Raw genomic sequence first — 24,190 nt, forward strand, 5'->3', positions numbered from 1 at the left:
GGAAGTAAGGCGAGAATTTTTTAATTATATGCAATGTTATTATAATCTAAATCCTTGCGGATAGCAACTTAATGTTAACTTAATAAATTATTTTTATAAAATAAAAATATAAATCAAATGATCAAATTGTCTGATGATTGAGCCACAAAAATATGTAAATTAAATGACAATTTGATTATGAAGAAAGGCGCTTAATTAAAAATAATATACTTTAAACCGCAATTAAACGTAGTGACTTATTGGAAAGCACCAAGCAAATTATCTCAATCCATTGCATCGAGTACCTTACACATAATTCGGTCAAGGTGATAACTATTATCAGCTGCATTTCCACCTCGTACATCCTTAGCGTCTGCTTCCGCTTTGATATTAATTTTAGTGTCCACTTTCTCTTCCTGCAGTTCGGGTATAGCAGCAAAGGCTGAATTGACTATCTCGCGCACACGCTCCAAGTGCTTCTGGAAACGATTCATTGTCTCAACACGTTGGCGTTTCTGCATTTCCATCATAACACGCAATGTTTCTCTCGCCTGATGTGGTCGAAACTCATTCAGCAAATGATGCATGTGCACAAAAAGAACACTCAGATCCTCAATCTATAACATAAATTCAAATAATTATATACTAGTTTATATACCTTTGTATATAAACAAATATACCTTTGTATACATATATACAAAGGTATATATGTATACCTTTGTTACTTACCTTTTCTGTGCGCCGGGGACTGTCGGGAAATTGTATTAAAAAATCAATCAAATCCAGAAAATTCACAAAAAGCGAATGATTCAATTTTTTGAGTTCTTTGCGACGATCGAAGTGTATTGGTATGAGACGCTTAATGTTCTGAGATTCCAGCGAACGTATCATTTCCTCATTGTTGTACTGCACGCCGAACATGCTGTAGGTGTCTGAAATGGGTGGCGGTGGACGAGGTGCACGATTTCGACGTATATTTTCATCTGTGTAGAGATTTATGTATTGCGTTGGCGGCAGCGGCAGGCTTATCACCCGCGTCACCTCCGGATTCGCCATGTCTATGGATGGAATTTTTGCAATTTTTTTAACACACGGTACAGAGAAGAAATTTCAATTGCTTTTTTTTTATTATAAATTTTATGATAAACACTCTTAATTTTATATTTGTTGTTGATTTTTGTTATTTGTAAAAATTCCTGTTAATTTTTAAGACGTTTACAATTTGTTAGCAACTTTTGTCAATTTTAGCGCATATCTCACTTGTGTGGATAGGAAAATGTTTTTGAATAAAATTCAAGGTCTTTTTGATTTGTGCAACATAAGGCAGCTTTTGATTATTATGGCCGTGTGCGAGTTCGAGTAAATTGAAATTTTTTAGGAATTTTTTGCACTGCACTTATGTAAATATTTATTTATTGCACTTATTTATTACTTTTGGTTTAAAGTTTTCAAATTTACTTATTTATTTATTAAATATCTTATAAAATATTTACAATGGCAACACCAAATATACCTAATTTTTATCTCATTTACCCTATTCGAAAGTCTGCTAACATTCATTGCCATACCGACATACTTTACTATTTCGGATTTTGCTCATTATAGTCATTAATGAGGATGATTTAATATATACAAATCTTTTATATAAATGAGCTTATTATCAATAAATCAGCTGATTAGAGGCGGAAATTGTCGAATGCAATTTTTAAAAATAAATTTCCCACACAGTAAATTAACAAAATTTGAAATATTTGTTTTATATTTCATAAGATGTAAACAAACAACATCAGAGCTGTAAACAATGGCACTGAGGAAGCAAGTATTTAAAAAAAAACTTTGTTTTTAAATATTCATATATATAACTGATATATATATAACTCATATATATAAAATGTATATAAATGATTTAATATAAATGTTTTATAAATGAATACGAACTATGTTTGAAAATGAAAAGTAAGTGAAACTAAATGTAAATAATGCGCCGATAACTGATTCGACACTTCGAATTTAAAATTTAGCAAAATCAAATATCCTGTAATGATTTATTTATTAATGCTAAATTTTTCATACAAAATATATTATACAAATTTAACACTTAGATTTAATTTATTTAGCATGCTAAATTTATAATTGGAATATTCATGAAAGTCGCCCGTAAATTGCCTTAACTGAGTGACTTATTTAAATTTCCATCGCAAAATGTTTTGTCATCAGATGTTTTCTTAACTCAGTTGTCATTTTAACTTAAATAAAAATAATTCATGAAGAAAGTTGCTTATAAAAATAAATCAAATTTATAAAAATTAAATAAAATAAACCAAATTATTCATTTATGATATGACTGATATTAATGTAAAAAATATAGTTTCTTGAAGATATAATACCAATTAAGGAACGAAACGCATTCAATTAATGGTTTTGATTAATAAATAATTAACCAAAAATATATTACCATTTCGATGAAATTTTAAATACGTATGTAATTACGTTTTTATTGTTGCAAAAACATTTTACATAGTTTTTTTAAAATTTAAATTTTATAATTTCACAAATTTTATAATTTCGCAAATTTGTGTCTTAAAAAATAAAAATTGTACCTAAAGGGTTAAATGAGTTAATTGCACAATGTCAGAAATTTACATGTGTGTGTAATGAAACTGGATTTATCTTACTTTCCAATTGGAATTATATTTATATTTTTGACATACAGATGGCGCACTATCGTGGTGAGTATTCTTCATACGCGCTGTTATTTCTTGAAAATGCAAAACAATTTTAAATTCAAAAATTATTTTATAAAATTATTTATATATTTATTAAAATAATATAAAATTTATATCAGTATTGATATAAATCACAATATTTTTAATATATATATATTTTTGTTATAATTTTGTTAAAAGTTAATAAAAACGTCTCGAAGCCTGACAAAAAACTAAATTCAAATAAGAAATTTTATATTATATAATGCATATAATTAGTAATACATAAATCGTATATAGCCTAATTATAAATTTACAAACAAATATTTTTATCATAAAAGTGAAATCTAATTTATTTAAAATTTATGCATCGATGTAAATAGTCCAATAATAGTACTTCTTCGATGATTATAATTGCTAGAAGGACTTAATTGCATTATAATGTGATATAAATGCAAACTTATAGATAACACTTTTTTATATACGAGTTTACTTCAAATGAAGAGGATTGCTGAGAGTAATGCTCAAAGCACAATTAAGCAATTATCTCCTACTGCAGTAGTTGACGACTCTCATTGTGGTCCGAATATATAGAATACGGTAGCTATCGACTGTACCTTAATTGTGTTCAATATATAAATAAAAGACCACGCCTATACCATTAAGCTCCATTGCGATACCAAATCAGACTCTTGATTTTTCAGCGATAGTGTGCATCGTTTAGGATACGCGTCTTATTAGCGAATTTTATTAGGATTTCAACAGAAACCTCAGGTATGTGCTCCAGTCCAGAAAACTGACAGCCCCCAAGTATTTGTGTCGAGTTCTTGAGAGAGCCGGGCAGTTACACAGCACATGCTTCAGACTTTCCTTTGCATCCGGCTCGTTGCATTTCCAACAAGCATCGCTTGCAGTGTCGCGCAAATAAACAATACAAAAATTTAAATTCAAACCAAAACAGCTGATCCTTACATTAACACAAATTTTACTTGAAATAAAATGTGCGAGTAGATAATAGATAAATAAATGATAATAATTCTAGTATAGTTAAAGCTTAGTGTGGGGCAGGGATAAGCCCTCAGCCACAAAAGAGTAAAAGTGCGCAATAGCAATAACTCAAATCACAACAACAACAACAACCTGACAGGAATGTTACGCTCTCTCAGATAATCTCATTTACTCAAAAATTTGCTAGTGGAACACACTTGTGTATACACAGTGTTACGGCCATGTTATGCAGAGAATTATAGTCATTGTAGTAATTTGCTCCTAAAAGGTGTAAATTTTGAAATTTATTACTAAACAACACTGTTTTGCCTTAGTGCCGAGGCACAAATACGCCGGCTCTCATGCCGGAATTTGAACGGCCATATTGTTTTTTGTCTCATTCTCAAATTTAAAATTTGCATTGAAAACAACAACAATTGTACTCATGCCGTGCCCAAGACACTCTGCATAACATGGCCCTTACTCAAAGTTACTACGAGTAGCTCGCGGAACAGACCTATTGTAGGACAATAGGACAATTTTTAACAAATGTTCTCGCTCCAAAACCTCACGACATTGTTTGCATGATTCTTAGACAATTGAACGAAGACCTTCAATATGACTCTGTGATTAAAACGTAGTGTTCGGTCAGATTCTTTGCAATTGGGCGCAGTCGTTAAAAAAAATTAAAAAAGGTTTATAAGTAATGTTGTTTATAAAATCAAACAACTTCTCAACTTGATTGTTCAAATAAGAAGAAATTTATTAATTTTAAATTATTATTACAGTGCGTGTGTTTTACAAGAAAATCACGGCACTTTACTGTTTCATTAAATTTAGAATAAGCAAGTACCAACAGTTTAGAAGGCGACGAGTTGATCAAGCTATATATACGGGAGCGAATACATACGATTATGTTACTTATAAAGTAAGAGAACGTAAATTACCCCACGTGTAGAAAAATTAAAAATTCTCACACACACTATTAGCAAGATGAGGGTGTGTGTGTATGTGTGTGTTTAAAATAGAAACTCACCACGCGCGTAGATAAGTGGTGCACGCTCAGGTGAACTTTTTAACATTCCAACAACTCGCCATGTTGCATTTATTGTGAATGTAGCGTCTCGGGAAGATCAAAACACAAAATGGAAAAAATAAATACATATATATATAGAAAAGAAGCTGAGAAAAAGGAAAACACTGAAGTGTAATAAAAACAATCATTTTAAAATATTTTCAATTAAAAAATATGCCTCAAGGAAGTGTCTGCACAATACGATATTTGGAAAACAGTGAAATCAGTGAAGGCATCAGTGAAATGCACATTGCCAGATAGAGTCGTCGCATGTCAGGCCAGAAATCAATTCACATTTTATTTTACATTTAATTAAATATTGTTTACATAAGTCCACACGATGGCAACAAATTGTAAGTAAATTGTAAATTCTAATTATATTCTCACAAGTGGAAAGTTTTACAAAAAATTAATTAAATTTTCGCGCTCTAAGTGGTGCGATTTGTAATTTATGATTTCTGAGTTAAAATCTGTGCAAATTATTGAAAAATATAAAATTATTAAAAAAGCAAAAATGTGTTTTTTAGGTGAATTACGGGATACCGTTATACAGACCGCCAATAAACATCCCAATTCGAAAATATCGAAACTTATCTTTTCCTTACACGAAGAGCCAACGCTGGGCAATATTGCGCTGTTGGTGACGGAGCTGGCAGCGCAGAGCACCGGCGACTTCGATTTCCTAATGAGCTACGTAAGTATGAAGACTCTCGTGTAGGTCACGTGTAGATATGTGCTTCACATTGGCTTTTCTCTACAGTTTCTAGATATGTTCTACGATTTAATTTTAACCTCCAACGAAGATGTGCTAAACGAAGCTGGTCTTTTGATTTACAATGCAACCAAAGTAATTTCGCGGGCCGAGGACAACATCTTCGAAAGAGCGGGAGCACAGCTCAACTCACTGATAAGCAATGCCGGCGAAGCAGACGCTGCTAAAGCCAACGGGTATGTTACATATATAAATATATATATATATATTTTTTTTTGCAATAAAAACAGAGCACGTTTTTATTTAAATCAAGTTTAAAATAATTAATTAACGGAGTTTTTGTTGTTAAAGCAAATTGTTTACTTCTTGGTTTTATTCGAGCAATTTTTGTTTTTGTTCGCTTTCTGTGTATTTTCGGTTTATTTGTTTTTTAATGCTTTGCTTTATTTTTTTTTTTAAAAATTCGGTAAAAATTGTTTACTTTAAACACTCATTTGTTTTTTTTTTGTATTTATTTTGCATTTTTTTATGCTTAAAATTAAACAAAAACGCGAGAGTAAAAAAGTTATGTCACATTTAGAACAATATTTAACTATACTTTATCTTTATATGTATTGCATGCAATACATATAAACTTTGTTAATAACGATTTATAAAGATATATATATTATATATATTTTCTTAGATTAAGTTGCTTTATCAATATAAGTTAACACTGTCTGTTTACTTAGTGTTATTATAATTAGGTGAACGAACACATACCATCTTAACAGAATCAATTATGAAAGGCAAGCAATAACCCCAGAGCCTCAGAAAAATTTAAATAATCTTGGTCAAGAGGATAACATTTGATAAACACAAAAAGTAGTTATAACCAAATGCATAGAACTAAGAACAATTACTTCTTATCAGGTTATAGAAAACCGGCGCAGTTTTAGTTGTATTGAGTATACTTGATGTTAGTGAATATCATAATTATGATTTGAGATTATAGTATGAGATTATGTAATATAGTAATGAGATTATAGTATTAAATCAGATCGTGTATTATCAGTTAAAATCATTTAAAAAGTGTGGTTCCAAGAATGACTGGGTCTACGACCCGGACCCATTCGTCAACACCGACGATCAAGTGCCATTCATCACCCATAAATGATTTTACAAGCAGACCCCAGCGGGTTATAACCAGGGTTACGAAAAACAATGTGCTGTGCACAAAAATGCAAAGCACCATGCACAAATGTTGTGCTAAATAATATTTCACACCACAAATGTGTACTTTGTCTTTATATGTATTGCATGCAATTCACCACCATTCACCACCCATAGAGGATTTTACAAGCAGACCCCAGCGGATTACAACAGTTAAAATATGCTGTTAATATAGAAAACCTTGACTAGTGATAGTTCTATCAAATCTGGTTACTACTACTACTTTTGATATCTGTCAAATGATATCATCTACTTGATCAAAATGATTGAAGTCGTATAAAACCATTATATTATACCAGTTATTTCATTTGATGAAAGAATTTTATGTTTACTTTAGCCAATTATAAAAAAGAGAAAATAAAAGATACTTACGATTGGGATTGATTAAAATTTTATTATAACATATAGCTTGGACAAGGCCATTGACTGTAAAGTATAGTAGTATCATTACGTCCTTCTTTAGCCAATTTATACTATATTAAAACCTTTTGTGTTAATTTTTGACGACTAAAACTTGACAGCCATAACTTGATTGATATTCGTTTTGAAAGGATCGAAAGTTTAAGAATTGTTCACTTAAACACAATAATTTCGGGTTACTTCACAAAAAAACTTTATCAATAATAAATTATATAATTTTGATGGCCAAGTTAATTTACATAACCAAAACGTTTATTTAGATATCCAGGAAATTTCTGCGTTCTGTAAAAAGAACATATTTTCTATACTTATATCTTTAATTACACCTCAAAAAATAGATGGTAATAATATGGCTGTAGGAGTCACAAATAAGAGTTTGAGTCATACCTTTCTCATTTTCAATAAAATATAGTTCTTAAACACAAACCAAATGCCACAAAATACAGTACTTTTTATCAAGACAATCGTCATTTAAAAAAATTTAATTCTGTCATAATATCACACTAAACACCACATATTTTTGTGAATACAAATATCGAAAGATGTTGTATTCGATTCGAAAACTTTGTTTATTGACATATCCATCATCCACCAAGTGAAAAGTGAGCCTCATCATTAAAGATTATGCTGTAGTATATTTCTACAGTTTTAACATGTTCAGTGTTTCTTAAACGGTTCATATTGTGATATGGCAAATAAACTAATGTCTATAGGTTTATGTTTGGCAAATGTTATTCAAACAGTGTAGCCAAATTAGCAACACGAATTGCTTGTTGTAGCAACTTTAAGCTATTTCTTCTTCCTCTTCAAAGTTCTTTGTTGACTTCAAGCGTTGGGTAGCATGATTAATTTTCCTAATTAGTGGACAGCGCACCTTGTATAAAAGATCCATAGACGTTTCAACAGAAACCTGATAGAATAACTTCATCTAAATGTAAAACTTGATGCATTTACTGCTATTTTATAGCATACTGAATTATTTATACTGTAATTCTCATGAATCTGTCTAATTATTGTTTGTAGCCACGATCTTAACAGGATGTCATTCTCTATAGAGACAGGATTCTTTATAACTGTCTGGCTCTCTTCTAAGATAACTGGACCAGAAATTCCTATCCTTATCTGATATTGTCATTCCCCAAAGAGATAATATTTTGGCTTTCAATTGAAGCGTGTTATGTCTTCAGTACAGTAAGGATCGGTCAGTAACACAATATATCAGCCATATCTGCAGTGCTCCGCTCCGCTGAGAGACATTCTATTCTAATATATTTTATTCATTGTATGAAGGTCTCCTCTATATATATCATCATCATTATCAATTTCTGTATCTTCCATTAGATCATAGAACCTCGCTTTATACATATACTATATATTTATTACAATGATTAAAATACTTAAAAATGTTATTTTAATAATTTTTAACTGATTTTATTCTCGTTGTTCACAGAAATCCAACAGTCGAAAAACCACCAGCCCGAAAAACAAAGCGAAGCAAAAAGATAATGGCGGAAACTGAAAATCCATTCGAGATGGAACTCTCTTCGAAACCAATTAAACCGCTAACCAGAGAAAAACGGTTTACAGATAGTCAAATTGAACCAACAAAACGTAAGAGTAACATGACTTCAACACCTTATACATATCCGGTGGTGTGGCAAGATGTTAACATAATGGATAAAGATAACACAGAAGATACAGACTTGAAAAGAAACTATAAACTATTTACATATCATATTGAACATAGATACAATACCCTAGTGCCGGATATAAATTTTAGAATTCATTTCAAGGTGAAAGATTACATACAGAAGGAAAAAGGTTTATTAAGTAATCAATTGAAGTCTCCATTGAGAGACTTTGGTAATTGGCAACCACTGTCAGAAGAATGTGTCAATAAATATTTAGACTTAGAAGATTTAACATTTGAAAGAGAAATAACTGGACAGCAAAACGGAGAAGAAACTCGAGAAAAACTCTTAGAACTACTTGATAGTGCAGGAAACGAAGTTACAGCAGAATCAACAACAGCAGCAGAAACTGCGACTTCAAACACTACAACTGTGATTATTACAGATGAGAATAATGTACAAACGAGTGAAGTTAACAGGTCCTTAGATGCGACTGAAGGACCGAATGAATCTAACACTGATATAGCAGATACCACACATGAAGCTGAAACAGTCAATAAGGAAAATGTAGATGCGAATAGCACAAGCATATATAACACTCAAGAATCTGGATTTGGAGACATGACGACTGAGTCCGATTCTGTCTTAAATTCACTTGTGAACGAAAACTTGGATTCAAGTAATATTAGTCAAAACGTATCTGCTACAAATGATTGCACTGATTCCGGAATTAATAGTGCTTTGGACACCACGGATACAACCAATAAAACTCAAAGTTCAAATGATTGCACCAATTCCGAAATTAATAATACCTTGGATACTACAAATACAACCATAAACAATGATTCTAACGTTGATTTGTGTAGTAGTGTGGCTGATGCAAGTAAGATTTCGTATAATACACAGGAATCAGGTATAGATATTAGCTTTCCTGATGATGCCAATGGGGAAAATACTGAAACCACAAATACACAAGAAGTTTCAGAAAATATTGATGATGACGTTCATATGGATGATGACTTAGAAAATACAGACAATGGTAAAGATAATATAAATTAAGAATTCATATAATTTAATAATTCTTTTCATTGCAGTTAACTTAAATGAAGATCAAGCTGTTGTGCCCGGTGTCGATAGTTCGGCAAAGAATACGGCATTTCCTCCAAACAAGGAAAACATAACCATAACTGTAGATGACAGTATAAAAAATCTGCTGAACGCCCCCCAAGTGGAGCCAGAAGTTTACAACTTGCCGAACAAAACAACGGAACCTGTTCAAGAAATAAAATTAAATATTTTCAAGTTTAAAGAAAAGCTTATAAGAAAAAGGGTTTTATTTCGATTAGGTCCTGATTTTGATTTATTTATTAAAGCAGTAAGTATTTTACTGTATAACATAATCAATCAATTATGTTAATCAATATTTTCAACATTTATTTTTAGCGTACACTCAAACGGCAGCGTGGGGAAAATCCAGCCGAAACTCGCAGTACAAAACTTTTAAAACAAGCCTTATCACGGAGCCCGACTTGGTCTCTTCAATTAGGTTTGTTAAACGAATATATATATTTTTTTTAATATAATAAAACAAAAAAAAATTAATTTAAAGATTCCGATTTTCTTGGATTCGAGGAACTACCCGCAATAAAAACAAAAGAAAGAAATTTCAGTAAAGATTCAGGAACGGGTACGGATCTTAACATTAGTGACGACGAATTTTTGGATACAGAAGATAATCATTTGTTTAGATTAGAGACAATAGAAGAAGTAAACGAAGATTTAGAAATGAGAGAAACTGACCTTTGTTCAAATGAATTGTCGTCCATAACCGTACCGACAAATCCCCCCATTAACTGTGATCAGAATTCAGGAAATGACTGCGCTCTAAGTGGTGAAAATAACACCACTACAATGGAGTCAATAGTGGATGAACCCTCGACTAGTGATAATCATAATGCAAATTCAACAGAACCAACCGTGGATATGGCTAGAGGCGATAATAATGCAAGTATAGCTGAGAACACTATGAATGTACCTGTACAGGATAAGGAAAATAATACAAGTGCAAATGACGTTACTGCTGCTGTTGAATCTAATAACAGAGAAGAGAATAATGAATGCACAACAGAGTTAACGGAAAATATCGCTCGTGCAACAAATGCTGATAACAATGATGTAGTAATGAATGAGTTAGACAATGATGTTAGTGATACAGAATTCATAAATTTTGATAACATGTTAGAAGAGGATGATAATGATGATGAAGATGAAGATGGAGATGGAGATAATGTAGACGATCTAGTAAAAAAAGTAAAATAACATTAATTAATTTAGAAATGTACTTATTGTTTATTTATTGACTTATTATTTATTAGACAAGAAGATGGCATAAAAAGTTACGACCTATGCTGGCAGAAGCTCATGCTAGAAGTACCTTTGATGTTTATGAATTAGGTACTGAGATAATCAATAAAATACTGGAAGTTGAAAGCAAGAACAGGGTGTGTACATTTCAAGATATAATGGAAGGCAAGGATTGGTCATATGTTGCGCGATATATTTTAGCGGCATTATTGTTGGTAAGTTTTTTGTTTCGTTTAGTTTACACATTAAAAAATTCAATGGTTTTAATGTTTGAAAAAGGTTATCCTTTAGCTTGTGATTTAAACAAAACAAACTGCTCAAATATTTTGGGCACTATCTGGTGCTCGATCATTTGCTATTATGTGCGTGAATAAAGAGAAACATTATTTAAAATACTTCATTTTATGCGAGCATTTGCTTGTATAGTCCCTATTGGGAATGGTGAGCGGTCCTAGTTGCCCAGTGGTACCGGGACGTATACTCGACCGCTTCTGCAACCATTGGCTTTGATATATTAACCCGTGTTCCTAGCGGGTTACAACAACAACATCTATGAAGTGACAATTTTTCTTCATTTCGATTTAGACTAATTTCAATTAAATCCCACACAGCTCTCAAACATTTTTTTAACGCAAATAACTCTAATTCTTCTCACTTATCCCTTCCTTCCACATCCTAACCCATGTATTCCTATTTTGTAATTATCTTCTCCTACAATATAGATCGCTTCAGGCTACAACAGCAATAGCATTTGCTGATATGTGAGTTTGAGATTTAAAGTGTTCAATCTAAATATTCTGAATTATAATTTTAAATATTACGATTATATATTATAATTATATACGTACATTAACATGTGATATGTATTTATTTAACGCAAGAAATATTGTAATAAATTATCTATCTGATCTAGATCTTGTGACTCTGAATCTAAGCACTGATTTTATTTGTCTTCCCTGGCCAAAATATATTGTTACTTATATGAAATATTAAGAAAGTAATATTGTAATAAATTACCAATGTGATCTGAATAGTGATATTATATATCTTACCTGAGCAATAAACTATTGTTACTTATAGCAAATAATAAATAATGGTATAGGTCAACATATAATTATATTTTAAGTTTTTCGTTTAAACTAAATATTGCTCAGTGATTTTATTATATTAATTTTCGCAGATAAATCAACGAAATATCGATATAATTAAAGATGGGCAAGCCGTGCTAGAAGATCGTGTATTTATGTCACATGAAATATCATTCAAGTTGTTAACTACAAAACGACATGAAGTTGCAATTGAGGATAACATTGGAATGGTTGGCAAAACCAAACAAAATATTGTACAAGAATTACCACACAAACGCATTGAACCAAAACCAGTTAAAGTGCTTAAAGCATTAACGCCACGTACAATGGAACCATCCACTTCGACTCCAATACCTACTAAAAGAATTTTACTTGAAGGTAATAAGAAAGCTCCCTCGTCGACACAGTTAAAACGTAACAATATCGTTACAATCAACGCGTCGACTGCTAAACGAGTTTGTATTGATACTGAATTAAAAACACTTTTAAACGACGTAACGCCTATTAGAAATATTAGCAAAATACGTCGTTTGACTATGGATATAGATTCTGGTGTCCATACACTAGACGAAACCAGTAGTCAGAGTAATTGCTAGTATTAAAATATTGCATTTCCGTAATGCAATTAATCCGAAATGGTACATGTTTGTGATTAGTTTTAAGCGATATGTATGTATAATGTATATAGTATAGTATATATATAGTATAACATAAAATTGTAAAAAGTACAAAAGACTAATAATCGGATTTACCGATTTTTGGTTTATATCGATTTATGCAAATAATATAAATTGTTGTAGCAATTAAAAGAAAAGGTGGAGATTGATACAATCTACAAAGTACAATTGACAATACTACTTAAAACCATATTTTCATTATTATTTTTTTCAAATTCGAATTTAAACAAAACATTCTGAACAACTTATTAACTAGAAGTCTTATATATTGACATGTCAAAATAATATGATTCGTATTCAAAATGTAATTCCACATGATCTGAAATTTATTCTTAATACACATCAAATTGTTATCTTCACAAAAAATCTATAAAGTGCGATATAGAAACGTTTTCAATTAATTAATTTATGTATATTGAAATAAAAAAGTATCATATTGAGCAGCGACCCCCAAATTTGTTCGTTCCGATTTATGTTTCGATTCAATTAAAAGTATTATCGGTGCGATTCTGAAATTTGTTTCGTCAAAAATAACAACCATTTTTTTCGGTTCAGTGAATATTTTTAATGTTTTTACATTACAAATAGTTTTTTTGTCATAATTAAAATCATTTTATTCATAGTTAACGAATTTATTCATATAAAAAAAAATTATCTATGTTTATAAATAAAAACGATTTAGAACTTTTAAGTTTAACATTTAAAAGCTAATGGATGTGATTAAATAGGTACCGAACTGTACGCTGCAGAACAGAAATAAATCCATAAACAGGTTCGGTTCCGTTTTTCACTCCGGTAAATATAGTTGTTAGTTTACGATTCTATTCCGGATAAAAGCCATGATATCCAATATCTTATTTAAATAAAGTAAATAATAAAAATTAAAATGTTCAAGATTTTAAGAATATTTTAGATATATTTCAGTTTCATATCTTTTCCATTTATTTAAACTTAAGATTGTTCTATTCCTATGGTGTCCTCCGTTTCCCACTTAACCTCGAATCAATAACAAATTTTTTTATAAAAACCTTTTTCGTTTTAAAATTGAAATTTATTTTAATTATTATTACTTTAATTATATTACATTATATTATATTATAATTATTACTTTAATATAATCAAACAAAAAAACAATATTTTATTAAAACCCACCTTAACAATAATTCTAAAGAATATTTGCCATATAGTTTTGCTGTCATATTTTTGAAATATGATTCATATAATCTCATTAATAATATACTGATTTTTACAGTATAAATTTATGTAAATTATAGTAAAATTAAAAAAAAAAACAACTGAAACAGAAAACATAAATAATAACCACTGATTTCTTTACAGAAGAGCAATAACCAATGAGCGTCACCAACTGAGTAGTGTAACCGTTTTGCTTTTGTTTTTTTTTTTATTTATTATTTAATATTTTTATTTTTACAAAATTCTAATGTTACATTTCTAACAGTTCACATTTTTTTTTTCTTTTTTGCACTTTTTATTTTATTTTGTGTTAGATATAATTATAAATATACGTTAATCTTTTTATTTTTTTCTACTTAAGTTTACAAATATTTATTTCATTTATTAGTTTTATAGTAAATTTTTTTTATGTCAAGTTATTTAATAAGCAATTAATTTTCATAAAATTTATATTTACTATTTTTTCAATTACTATTTTTTTTTTATATTTACAAATTTTCAGTTTTTTTTACTAATAGAACAATGAATTTAAGTAAACCTTGTCATATTATATTATTATAATATTTAATTTAAGAAATTAATATTTATATTAAAATTACATAATGCTTATTATATAAATTAATTAATTAATCATATAAATGAATGTATGCAAACATCTATTTTTAATTTTATAATATTATTCGTTATATCAATTATATAATTTATTTAAATTAGTATTTTAATTTGTTACTGTTGTTACTCTACACAGTTACTCTATAAGAGTGCCTTATTAATCTATTTTAGTAAAAATTTATTTATTTATTCTTTAATTTATTGTTGATTTTTTTCTTAATGGCTAAAATGTGTTTTTTTAATAAATTTTTTTGTAAAAGGTACATAAATAATTAAAATTTAAAAATGTTTCTTTATAGTATTCATTTTTTTTTAATATTTTGACTATATGATTATAAAATATAGTAGAAGTATCAGGAAAAAACATTATTTCTTAAACACAAGAAAAATTTTTCTATTTTGTTTTTATGTACTTAATGAAAAGAATTTATTAAAAAAATAATTATTGACAAATTAGTTTGTTTCAATAAATATATTTTCTTAATTATAAATATTTTAAAAATAATTTTAAGAATTTTTATTTGATATAATTAAATTTATTATTATCAAATTTAAATTTATATCACTTTAATTTATTCTATGAGATAACATTATTTAAATATTTAATTACTTTGAATTTTATATTTTTAAGGCTATAATTTATATTAATTATTTTTTATAAAAGATTTTTTAAAACTGTATTGTATTTCAATTTCATACATCGTTATTTATGAACCTTTTGTGTAATATTTTTTAAAATTTTCTATTATTATTTATAAATGTTTTACAAAACCTTTCTTTATTACATTAAAAATAAATTTTTTTTGAGTTTTTTTTTGCTTTTCTTTTGTTTGCTTATGATATTCCATTTATTTTTGAGTTATTTTGTTTATAATAATTCTATTTATTTTTAATTGTTAAGTTATTTTGCTTATAATATTCCATTTATTTTTGCGTTATTTTCCTTTTAATATTCTATTTATAGTGTTTTATTTTGGAGTTATTTTGGTCCTTTTTTTTTTGTTTAAATTACTTTAATTTATATTTTTTTTATTATTATTTTTTAAAGTAAAAATATTTAATATTTTTATATGTTTATAATTAAGATATATATTAATATTCTTGCTTTATACTGCTCTTTTATAATTTTTTACATATATATATATATATTATTTTTTTATTGTTTTTGATTTTTTTTACTTTTGTTTTGTATTTTCATACATATATTTATTTTTTTTTAAATAAATTTGATTAAAATATTTAAAATAAATTTTTACATGCTTTTTTGATTTTTTCTTTTGTTTTCCTTTTAATTACAAAATAAATATTTGTGTATTGTTTTATATTTTTATAATTTTTTATAATTATTTTTGTAGTTATGTTGTCTTTTGGATATAAATTACATTTTTTTTTACTTGTTACATTACTCAGTATAAAATTTTTATAACAATTTTATTTTTACTATTTAATTGTTTTGAGTTTATTTTTAAGCTACGAGTATAAAGTGTTTGTGGTTGGTGTTATTTGCATAAAAAATAACTATACTTTATTTAAAAATTTGCAAAAAGTTTTTAAATATTTTTAAACAAAATTAATTTTATTCGAATAATAAGTAACATTTTTTAATAAATACATAAAAGTATTTTATATTAAATACAAATAAAACATTTTTATATTTTAAAAATATTAATTATAAACAATCTAATTATTTGTCGAAGAATTTATTTAAACATTGCATTGCACTTATTTAATTATAAAAGTTATTTTGGTTTTTTTTTTTTTTTTAAGTTTGATATAATATTGTATAAAAATTTAATCAAAAATATTTGGTGAATTTTTACAATAAACATTTAAAAAGGAATTATTTATATTTAACATTTAAAAATTATGCTTAATTAGTTAAGTTAATTAGATAATTTAGGATACCATATGCATATATGAGTAAAATGTAACACTGCCTTTAGAACCGTATTTCAATTCATGATGCTCGATTTATTATATATATTACAATAATAAGAGGTTATAATAGTTCTAATATATATGGTATAGTGTACATGTAAAATTAAATATCATCATAATTTGTTGAGTGAAATATGAACATTTTTCATAATTCGTTACAGCAAATATTTGTGCACGTCTAGTGTTGACTACATTTAAGCTTAGCTACTATTTCCATAAATGAAAGAGAAATGTGATTTCCCTTTTGTTTAATGAAATTGTATGACTTTGATGTAGAATATATATAAACACTAGCACTATACAAACCCTTAAGTTTTCTTTAATGTTCCTTAGGTAGTTTATCCCAAATTAATAATAATGAATTAAATACTTCTTGTTTTACAAATTCAAATCATACAATATATAGTTATAACTTTAAGTGCTTTAATACGACCCAAAATAAATATAATTTAAAATCATATTCAATATATATTCTGTAGTCTACTTATATCTGTATAATAAAGAATAAAGCATATATTATATATATATGTGTGTGGAATATGTAAATAATACATTTGTATACGTAGTTAAACGTAAGCTGTATATTATGTGTATATATAAGTAAGTTTTAAATATGTAATTTATGTATAATTCATAAAAAAAATTAAAACGATTGCTTTTATTTTAATGGAATAATTTTAATAAACACACATTTGAAATATTTTGTCTATATAATCAGGGGCATAGCTGTTCCAAATCTGTACCTGAATTATAAAGAGATAGGAATGTTTAGTATATATTCTCTTGTAAATAAATTTTAAACAGTTCAGTATAAGCTATATGTTTCATATAGTCGCAAATATATACACTTCTAACTCTTAAAAAAATATATATATTTATGTATATACGAATATATAAAAAGCAATATAAAATCTATTTTAAAAATTTTAATTATATATTTCTTACTATATAAAAAATAATAAAAATGCAATTAAAAAATATTTGTTTTAATTAAACTGATTTAACTCGATGAAGTTAATTAACAATTAGATCAAAATTTCAAAGTAGTTCCCATAAAAGAATCAAATATTTTCTGACCAATTTGCTAGAAGATTACTCAGTGTTAATAATTAGGAAACATACAATACTACTGCTATAACCGTACAGATATTTGACTACAATACTATCTTATAAAATAAGTTAGTAATATAACATTAAGGAATTAAATATCGTCCGCTCTGTAAACAATTAAGTAGGCATGTGAGACTTGCTTTCAAATTCTTAAATCAAAGTTGACAATGTAAATAATATTGTATGCAACTATTTTGTCATAAATATCTTAGAAGCAAGTAATACACACGCGATTCCAGAAAAGGCGCGTATAACTGGAACATATACCTACTTTTGTTCTAGTTGTAACCTGTGAGGACCTAAAAGCAAATAACATGAAAGGTTTTACAAGACGAATATACGGGTTCGGAAGTGAATGGGTGATGGTTGAAGAAAGTGGGCGGAGAATCAGGGAGAATGGTTGGATTATGTGTATGGGTAAGATTTAAATTTAAATCAACCTAGATCCAGACGAAGGAACTTAGTCACTGGAATTTCCGTAGCTACTCGTCAATTACAACGAATAAGTTCCCTTCACCATTCTCAAAAAGAATTTTTGAAAAGATTAAAAACCTCTTAGTGATATGTAAGAGGTTAAGTTAAGAACCATTGTCATAATTAATTTTACAAAGGTGTTAAGGTATGATTTAGTTTGCAAGTTATTAACATATGTTAGTTAAATCCAATGTAATAGACAACTAATTAATACAAACTCTAGCTCTTTTCAATATTTGTATTTTAATATCTTAGTTAATTTATACAGTGTTGAGTTAAGTTACAACTTTTCGAATTTTATAAATATTTTTGACCATTATGTTAAACCATTTACATATTTATATATCTAATAATATAATAAAGTTATCACCACTCAAATTCATACATAAATTTTAAAATATAAAAGTAAAATAAAATGTTTTTGGATTGAAATCTTAATATTTGTTTTACTTTTTTGTCATATTCCACGAAAGGTTTTGTAAATAAAAATTAATGCTATTCCGATTCACTGTCCGAGTTTGACTTCTCATCTTCCTTTTTCTCATCGCTCTTGTAATGACGATACTCTTTCTTAAGCTCCCACATATTCTTATGCGGATTTTTCATGTTATAATCACAAACTTCTTTAAGAATTTCTTTTAAATATCCTATAGGCTGCTTTGTGATCTTTACTAAGTCCTTAATATTATAATATTGATGCTTTTCGAATGCATTGAAGAGCATATCCATTACAAAATTTTTATCATCACGTGCCTTTTTGCCTTCAGCTTTCTTTCGATCGCGATACTCAATCTGTAATAATAATAATAAGTCAACAAATTATTATTATATTCAATTTATTATGTTTATATAAAATGTACTCACGTTGTGAGCATGATCCCTCACAGGTTTGAAGTTTTGCACAATTTTGTCAATAGATTGAACTCTACGCTGTGGTACAGAAGCCTTGCGTATTGATTCTAGTTTTAAATTCATATAAGTATCATCAGCTATTGGTCTGCATTCTAGTTTTTGTACTATACGTCCTTCCATATATAATTTTTCCGATTCACTTGGTAACTGCTCCTTTGATGATTCTTTACCATTATTTGCTTCGGCCGAAAAGACACCAAGTGTTTGTTTTGTCACAACTGAAACATCGAGTATATGTTCAGTAGGTATTTTTCCTTCAGGTTTCAATTCTACTACTTCGGGTGTGAGTGATAATGATACTTTTGCTTTAAGTCCAGGAGTTTTTGTGATTCTCAGTTTGCCAACATCCATATTGGATGGCGCACAATCCCATTTCTGTGCTATGTACTTCGGGACTTTAACTAGCCATACACCGCGTCCAGCGTTGGATAAATCCAACTCTTTGTCACTTTTTTCTTTATCTTCTTTAGACATATTTACAAACTCTGTAATTTAATTTCAACCGAAGAGTTTAGTTTACGTTGGCAATTGACAAGTACCAGTGTTGTAAAATGTATTTATTACAGTAATATGTAAGACAGAATATGCGACGTGCTTAAATGTTATAAAGTGGAGAGTTTAGTATTTTTAAAAAAATAAATATTTTACACACATTTTTTCTAGAAATGCATACATCGTACATATTTAGGTCAATCGCTATATTTGACAATTAATAGCATTAAAAAGAAATGAACTGTCATTTGTTAGAAATGCCAATGATGTAAATAATATTTTAACGTATATAGACTATTACTAAAACTCATTACGCAAAAAATTGATGGAAAACAAAATATGCTATATTATATAATATATTTTTTATAATATTTTATATAATATACGATACTCGTTTTGTTTAATTTTGTTATTCTGGAAAAATACTTTAGTATCAAATATTATTTATACCGCTCGAGATTTACTAATCAAAACTGGAAATTGGACTAAACCGAATTTAGTACAAAAAATATATACTTGATTTAGCGACCTAAAAGTTTATAATTGTGTTTATGCGATGACATACCTTACAAATGTCAGGCTATTTATAATATAAATAATCTGACATATGTTTGATTTAACATTTTAATAATTTTCTAGAATATATCAGTATCAGCTGTAATTTTAATAGATATTAAGTTGAGAGTACAATATGGGTATACACGAGTTCGAGTAACGAGATCGGCAACAGAGTAATATTGTAACCAGTTACTCTAACTTGTGAGCACACCTGATTGTATCGATTTGTTAAGGACAGGTGTTTAAAACAGCGGTATTTTATTGAATTTCTAAATTATTGTGAAAATATAATAATCTGATATAAATATCACGATTATTTCGAAATTAAGTTAAAAAGGTAAAATTGTTGACATTTTGATAAAAAATATTCTAAACCCTATAAAATAACTTAATATAAAATAAAATTTATTTTAATATACAATTTTTTAATATTTAAAATTTGACATAATTGAAGAGGTATTATTATAGTATATAAGTTTTTAACACTATTTTATAATGACAATTTTTTAAAAAAATTTAAATAAATTAAAAAATATCTTGTGATTATAATTTAATGAATTATTAAATAGATTAAAAGTTTCATAAAAAACGCAAATTATAAAAAATAAGTGCAAATATTTAATATCAATCAAAAACAAATTTTAAATTTCCGAAGTAAATTTTTTTCTTGTGTATAAAATATGATATAGACGATGAAATTTGTTTGCAAACCAAATTTGCAAACCGAATATGTGCTTTGCTATACACTTTGAAACAAGGTTGGCAAACTTCATTTTGATTTATTTTCTACAGCGTTCATATCAACAGCGGAGCAAGTACAGAGTGCAAAACAATAATCGAAACTGAAGAAATTGAGGAAATGGTAATAGCAGAGTATATTATTAAGATTATTATATAAATATTTCATATTTCTTGGAATTAAACACGATTTATTAAAGATTGTTTTTGTTAATTCAGTTAACTATACTACAGTGTAATATATTTTTAGCGAGCAATAATGAAAAGTGAAGCAATTGCGCTTATGGTAATAGCAACATGTCTTGAAGAGCGAAAAAACAAAAGAAAAAGAAGAATTTGGGCAAAGACATGGCTTCAAAAGCGAGAAAAATTTTCTCATGTAAAGCTTCTGAAGGAATTAGAAACTTCTTGTATTGGAGATTTAAAAAATTTTTTAAGAATGGATAATAACAATTACACTGAACTGCTTTCTATGGTGCAACCTTTAATAATAAAACAAGACACATTCATGAGAGATGCTATTTCTCCCCATGAGAGACTATCCGCAACCTTGAGATTTTTGGCTTCGGGGGGAACTTTTCAGGACTTGAAGTTCTTGACTGGGATATCTCCACATAGTTTAAGTAATATAGTTATTGAAACCTGCAACGCCATAAGAACAACATTGAAAGAATACATTCAGGTAAATTAATTATAAACAGGAATATTTATTGTCTTAATTAATCAAATTTTAATGAATTATAAAAGTAAACATATTCGAAAATATATATAAAAATAAAAAATATATAATAATATAAAATATAAATATAATATAAAATAATATAAAAGATAAATAATATAAAAACTATATAACAATATTTGTTGCCTTAAGCAAAATCATTGCTAGAAAACAGTTCATCAAAGGAGTTGTAATCATTTTCCACCGAATTCTGGCGTATATGAATCGGCAGCAACGTGCTCACAGTTTCTTGGTATACATTTTGTTGCTGTTGACCGCTCGGTGCTGAGGGACTTATTGATGGACTACTTGAATTAATATTGACCCCTATTGGACTCATTGCCGGGCTCGAAGTGTTGCTTGAGTATGGCGAACGCAAAATTTGAACTTGTCTCTCCACACGCGGAACTCTATATGGTGTTGCAGAGTAGCTATATTGCAATGGTGATGTTGTTGTCTTTGGAGGAATTCCAATATGTGTTACAGACTCGTAAGTCAATTTGTTCATTTGTCCTTCCGAAAGCAGCCTCTCTATTCCCAGCCTGGCAAGTACTTGTTGTTCAGATGATAATTTGCGGTATGTTGCTGCCCAAGATTGTCCATGTATGTCAGCATCGTCTTTTATAGTATTTTGACGTTGTACTTCGAGATGCTCTACAGCTTTTGCTAAAAAATCTGTGTGATTTATTTTCTTTTTACGGGGCGGTTCATAAATAGTCTGAAATGTATATAACTGTTTAATATAAAAATAAAGAAAACCATTAATATGTTTATATACTGCATTAAAAGATATTTATCTATTTATATACATATTTTATTATTATTAAATTTCAGATTCCTAAAAATGAGCAGCAGTGGAAATCTATTGCCAAAGGGTTTGAAACACAGTGGAACTTCCCGAATTGCATAGGTGCTATTGACGGAAAACACGTAGCAATAAAAAAACCACCAGGAACAGGATCTTATTACTATAATTATAAGAAGTCTTTTAGCATCGTTTTAATGGCTGTTGTAAACTCAAATTATGAATTTATTGCTGTCGATGTGGGGGCAAATGGAAGGGCTTCGGATGCTGGAATGTTCTCAAAAACGAAATTTAAACAAAAACTCGATGAAGACGAACTAGCCATTCCCAATCCAGACGCTATTCCGTTTAATGAAAATATGTTTCCTTTCGTTTTTATTGGAGATGATGCATTCCCCTTATTGGAGAATTTAATGAAACCTTACAGCCACACAAATATAAGCGATGAAGAGCATGTATTTAATTACAGATTGTCCAGAGCAAGACGAGTAGTGGAGAACGCCTTTGGGATCTTAGCAAGTCGGTTTCGCGTACTCGCTAACAAAATTAATTTAGACCCACATAAAACTGCAGTCATTGCTATGACCTGCTGCTACCTGCACAACTTTTTAATGAGCAAAAATCGAAGACATTACCTTAGGGACAGTGTTGATATAGAAAATACTCAAACAGCAGAATTGCAACCAGCACATTGGCGAAGCTGTTCTCAATTACCAAAGTTACAAGCATTAAGAGGAGGAAACTCATCAAACACGGCAAAAGATGTTCGTAGTATGTATAAAAACTATTTCAATGGAGAAGGAGCAGTACCGTGGCAATACGAGCATGTTACAAGCTTGACACGTTCTATATATAAACGTGGGAATTCCGAAATTTAATATCCAACTTCAATGTATACTTAAACTTTGTTATATACATATCGTTAGTAATAAAAATATCATACTTATAACAATAAAGTAACAAAAAATAAAAATTTATAATGAAATATGATTTTGTTATATCATTTACCTTATCTTCCAGGTCCTCCAACTCCAAAGTGCTTAGATCTGTGACTTGGCACTCATGCTCCTGTAAAAATTCTAGATCATTATAATACCATAATGATGGTACATACAAAACTTCTGCACCAGCACCAGACTTTTCACTTTTTTTTATTTTATTTAGTTCTCGCCTATAACAGATCCGTATACCATTAATTTTTTTTTTACCTGTTCTAAAGTGGCATCTGGAAAAGCTTCTTTATATTTTAGCAATAACTTATTCCAAGCCTTCGCTTTCAAATATTTATTTTTATATGTTTCACTTTTGACTTCCCACAAACACCGTTCGCTTTTATACTCTTCAATTAATTCTTTATATATATTATTATGCGGAAAAGCCATATCAATATTTTATTCACGCACAAAATAATTGTTTTAGCCAATTTCACTTTTTTTATTATATAATAATTTATTCTCGCGATAGAATAATTTTTAAAATATATAAATTTCTTTAATAATTGCTTTTTTCAAATTTGTTTCTTTTAACTAAAATAAATGTCCGCAATCTTTGCTCGTCCGTCTCTCACCAAAATTCTTAAATTATGAGAAGTTTGCAAATTTCGATATACACAAGCAAACGAGTTTGCAAACTTAACAAATAATTGAAAAATTTTAATTTCACTGCAAACTTGAGTATAGACGATGCAATTTGATAGCCAGCAAACCTTGTTTGCAAACAAATTTCATCGTCTATATCATGCTTAAGAAAGATGGCAATATTAAAAATAGAATAAAAGTGCAACGTAACT

The 24,190-nt window shown here is 28.3% G+C and overlaps 4 protein-coding genes across 5 annotated transcripts; 2 read left to right on the forward strand and 2 right to left on the reverse strand.

Annotated features, from left to right (window-relative positions):
• On the reverse strand, positions 1 to 1,145 carry LOC119680358 (mediator of RNA polymerase II transcription subunit 7-like). Its single transcript, XM_038093136.1, has 2 exons — positions 709 to 1,145; positions 1 to 596 (listed from the first exon to the last, which is right to left on the reverse strand). The coding sequence occupies exons 1-2, from the start codon at positions 1,033 to 1,035 to the stop codon at positions 264 to 266; spliced, it is 660 nt and encodes a 219-aa protein (XP_037949064.1). The 5' UTR covers positions 1,036 to 1,145; the 3' UTR covers positions 1 to 263.
• Positions 1,146 to 4,838: 3,693 nt separating this feature from the next.
• LOC119682948 (dentin sialophosphoprotein) lies at positions 4,839 to 14,283 on the forward strand. 2 transcript variants are annotated; one of them, XM_038096525.1, is made up of 10 exons: positions 4,839 to 5,099; positions 5,274 to 5,440; positions 5,507 to 5,694; positions 8,541 to 9,760; positions 9,816 to 10,096; positions 10,165 to 10,267; positions 10,331 to 11,031; positions 11,097 to 11,300; positions 12,266 to 12,551; positions 14,189 to 14,283. In XM_038096525.1, exons 1-10 carry the CDS (start codon positions 5,087 to 5,089, stop codon positions 14,197 to 14,199), a joined length of 3,174 nt encoding a protein of 1,057 aa, XP_037952453.1. In that variant the 5' UTR covers positions 4,839 to 5,086; the 3' UTR covers positions 14,200 to 14,283. The 2 variants fall into 2 exon arrangements, with proteins under 2 accessions (XP_037952453.1, XP_037952452.1); XM_038096524.1 differs by lacking the exon at positions 14,189 to 14,283 and having other exon boundaries at positions 12,266 to 12,832.
• A 4,321-nt stretch (positions 14,284 to 18,604) lies between these two features.
• On the reverse strand, positions 18,605 to 19,660 carry LOC119682145 (general transcription factor IIF subunit 2). The gene is made up of 2 exons (XM_038095509.1): positions 19,043 to 19,660; positions 18,605 to 18,970 (listed from the first exon to the last, which is right to left on the reverse strand). Exons 1-2 carry the CDS (start codon positions 19,562 to 19,564, stop codon positions 18,674 to 18,676), a joined length of 819 nt encoding a protein of 272 aa, XP_037951437.1. The 5' UTR covers positions 19,565 to 19,660; the 3' UTR covers positions 18,605 to 18,673.
• A 544-nt stretch (positions 19,661 to 20,204) lies between these two features.
• On the forward strand, positions 20,205 to 23,346 carry LOC119682146 (putative nuclease HARBI1). The gene is made up of 4 exons (XM_038095511.1): positions 20,205 to 20,477; positions 20,830 to 21,002; positions 21,129 to 21,560; positions 22,431 to 23,346. The coding sequence occupies exons 2-4, from the start codon at positions 21,000 to 21,002 to the stop codon at positions 23,277 to 23,279; spliced, it is 1,284 nt and encodes a 427-aa protein (XP_037951439.1). The 5' UTR covers positions 20,205 to 20,477; positions 20,830 to 20,999; the 3' UTR covers positions 23,280 to 23,346.
• Positions 23,347 to 24,190: the final 844 nt, after the last annotated feature.

The sequence above is a fragment of the Teleopsis dalmanni genome, chromosome 2 (genome assembly GCF_002237135.1).
Source record: "Teleopsis dalmanni isolate 2A chromosome 2, ASM223713v2, whole genome shotgun sequence".
NCBI lineage: Eukaryota > Metazoa > Arthropoda > Insecta > Diptera > Diopsidae > Teleopsis > Teleopsis dalmanni.

What these genes read in the sequence shown, in the direction of transcription:
- LOC119680358 (XM_038093136.1), bottom strand. Translation starts at nt 1,035, where the DNA reads ATGGCGAATCCGGAGGTGACGCGGGTGATAAGCCTGCCGCTGCCGCCA. An exon ending in GTCCCCGGCGCACAGAAAAG is followed by an intron (nt 597 to 708) that starts GTAAGTAACAAA and finishes TTTATGTTATAG; the next exon opens with ATTGAGGATCTGAGTGTTCT.
- LOC119682146 (XM_038095511.1), top strand. An exon ending in CATTGAAAGAATACATTCAG is followed by an intron (nt 21,561 to 22,430) that starts GTAAATTAATTA and finishes ATTAAATTTCAG; the next exon opens with ATTCCTAAAAATGAGCAGCA.
- LOC119682948 (XM_038096524.1), top strand. An exon ending in GACGCTGCTAAAGCCAACGG is followed by an intron (nt 5,695 to 8,540) that starts GTATGTTACATA and finishes CGTTGTTCACAG; the next exon opens with AAATCCAACAGTCGAAAAAC. An exon ending in TAGACGATCTAGTAAAAAAA is followed by an intron (nt 11,032 to 11,096) that starts GTAAAATAACAT and finishes ATTATTTATTAG; the next exon opens with ACAAGAAGATGGCATAAAAA.
- LOC119682145 (XM_038095509.1), bottom strand. Translation starts at nt 19,564, where the DNA reads ATGTCTAAAGAAGATAAAGAAAAAAGTGACAAAGAGTTGGATTTATCC. An exon ending in TGAGGGATCATGCTCACAAC is followed by an intron (nt 18,971 to 19,042) that starts GTGAGTACATTT and finishes TTATTATTACAG; the next exon opens with ATTGAGTATCGCGATCGAAA.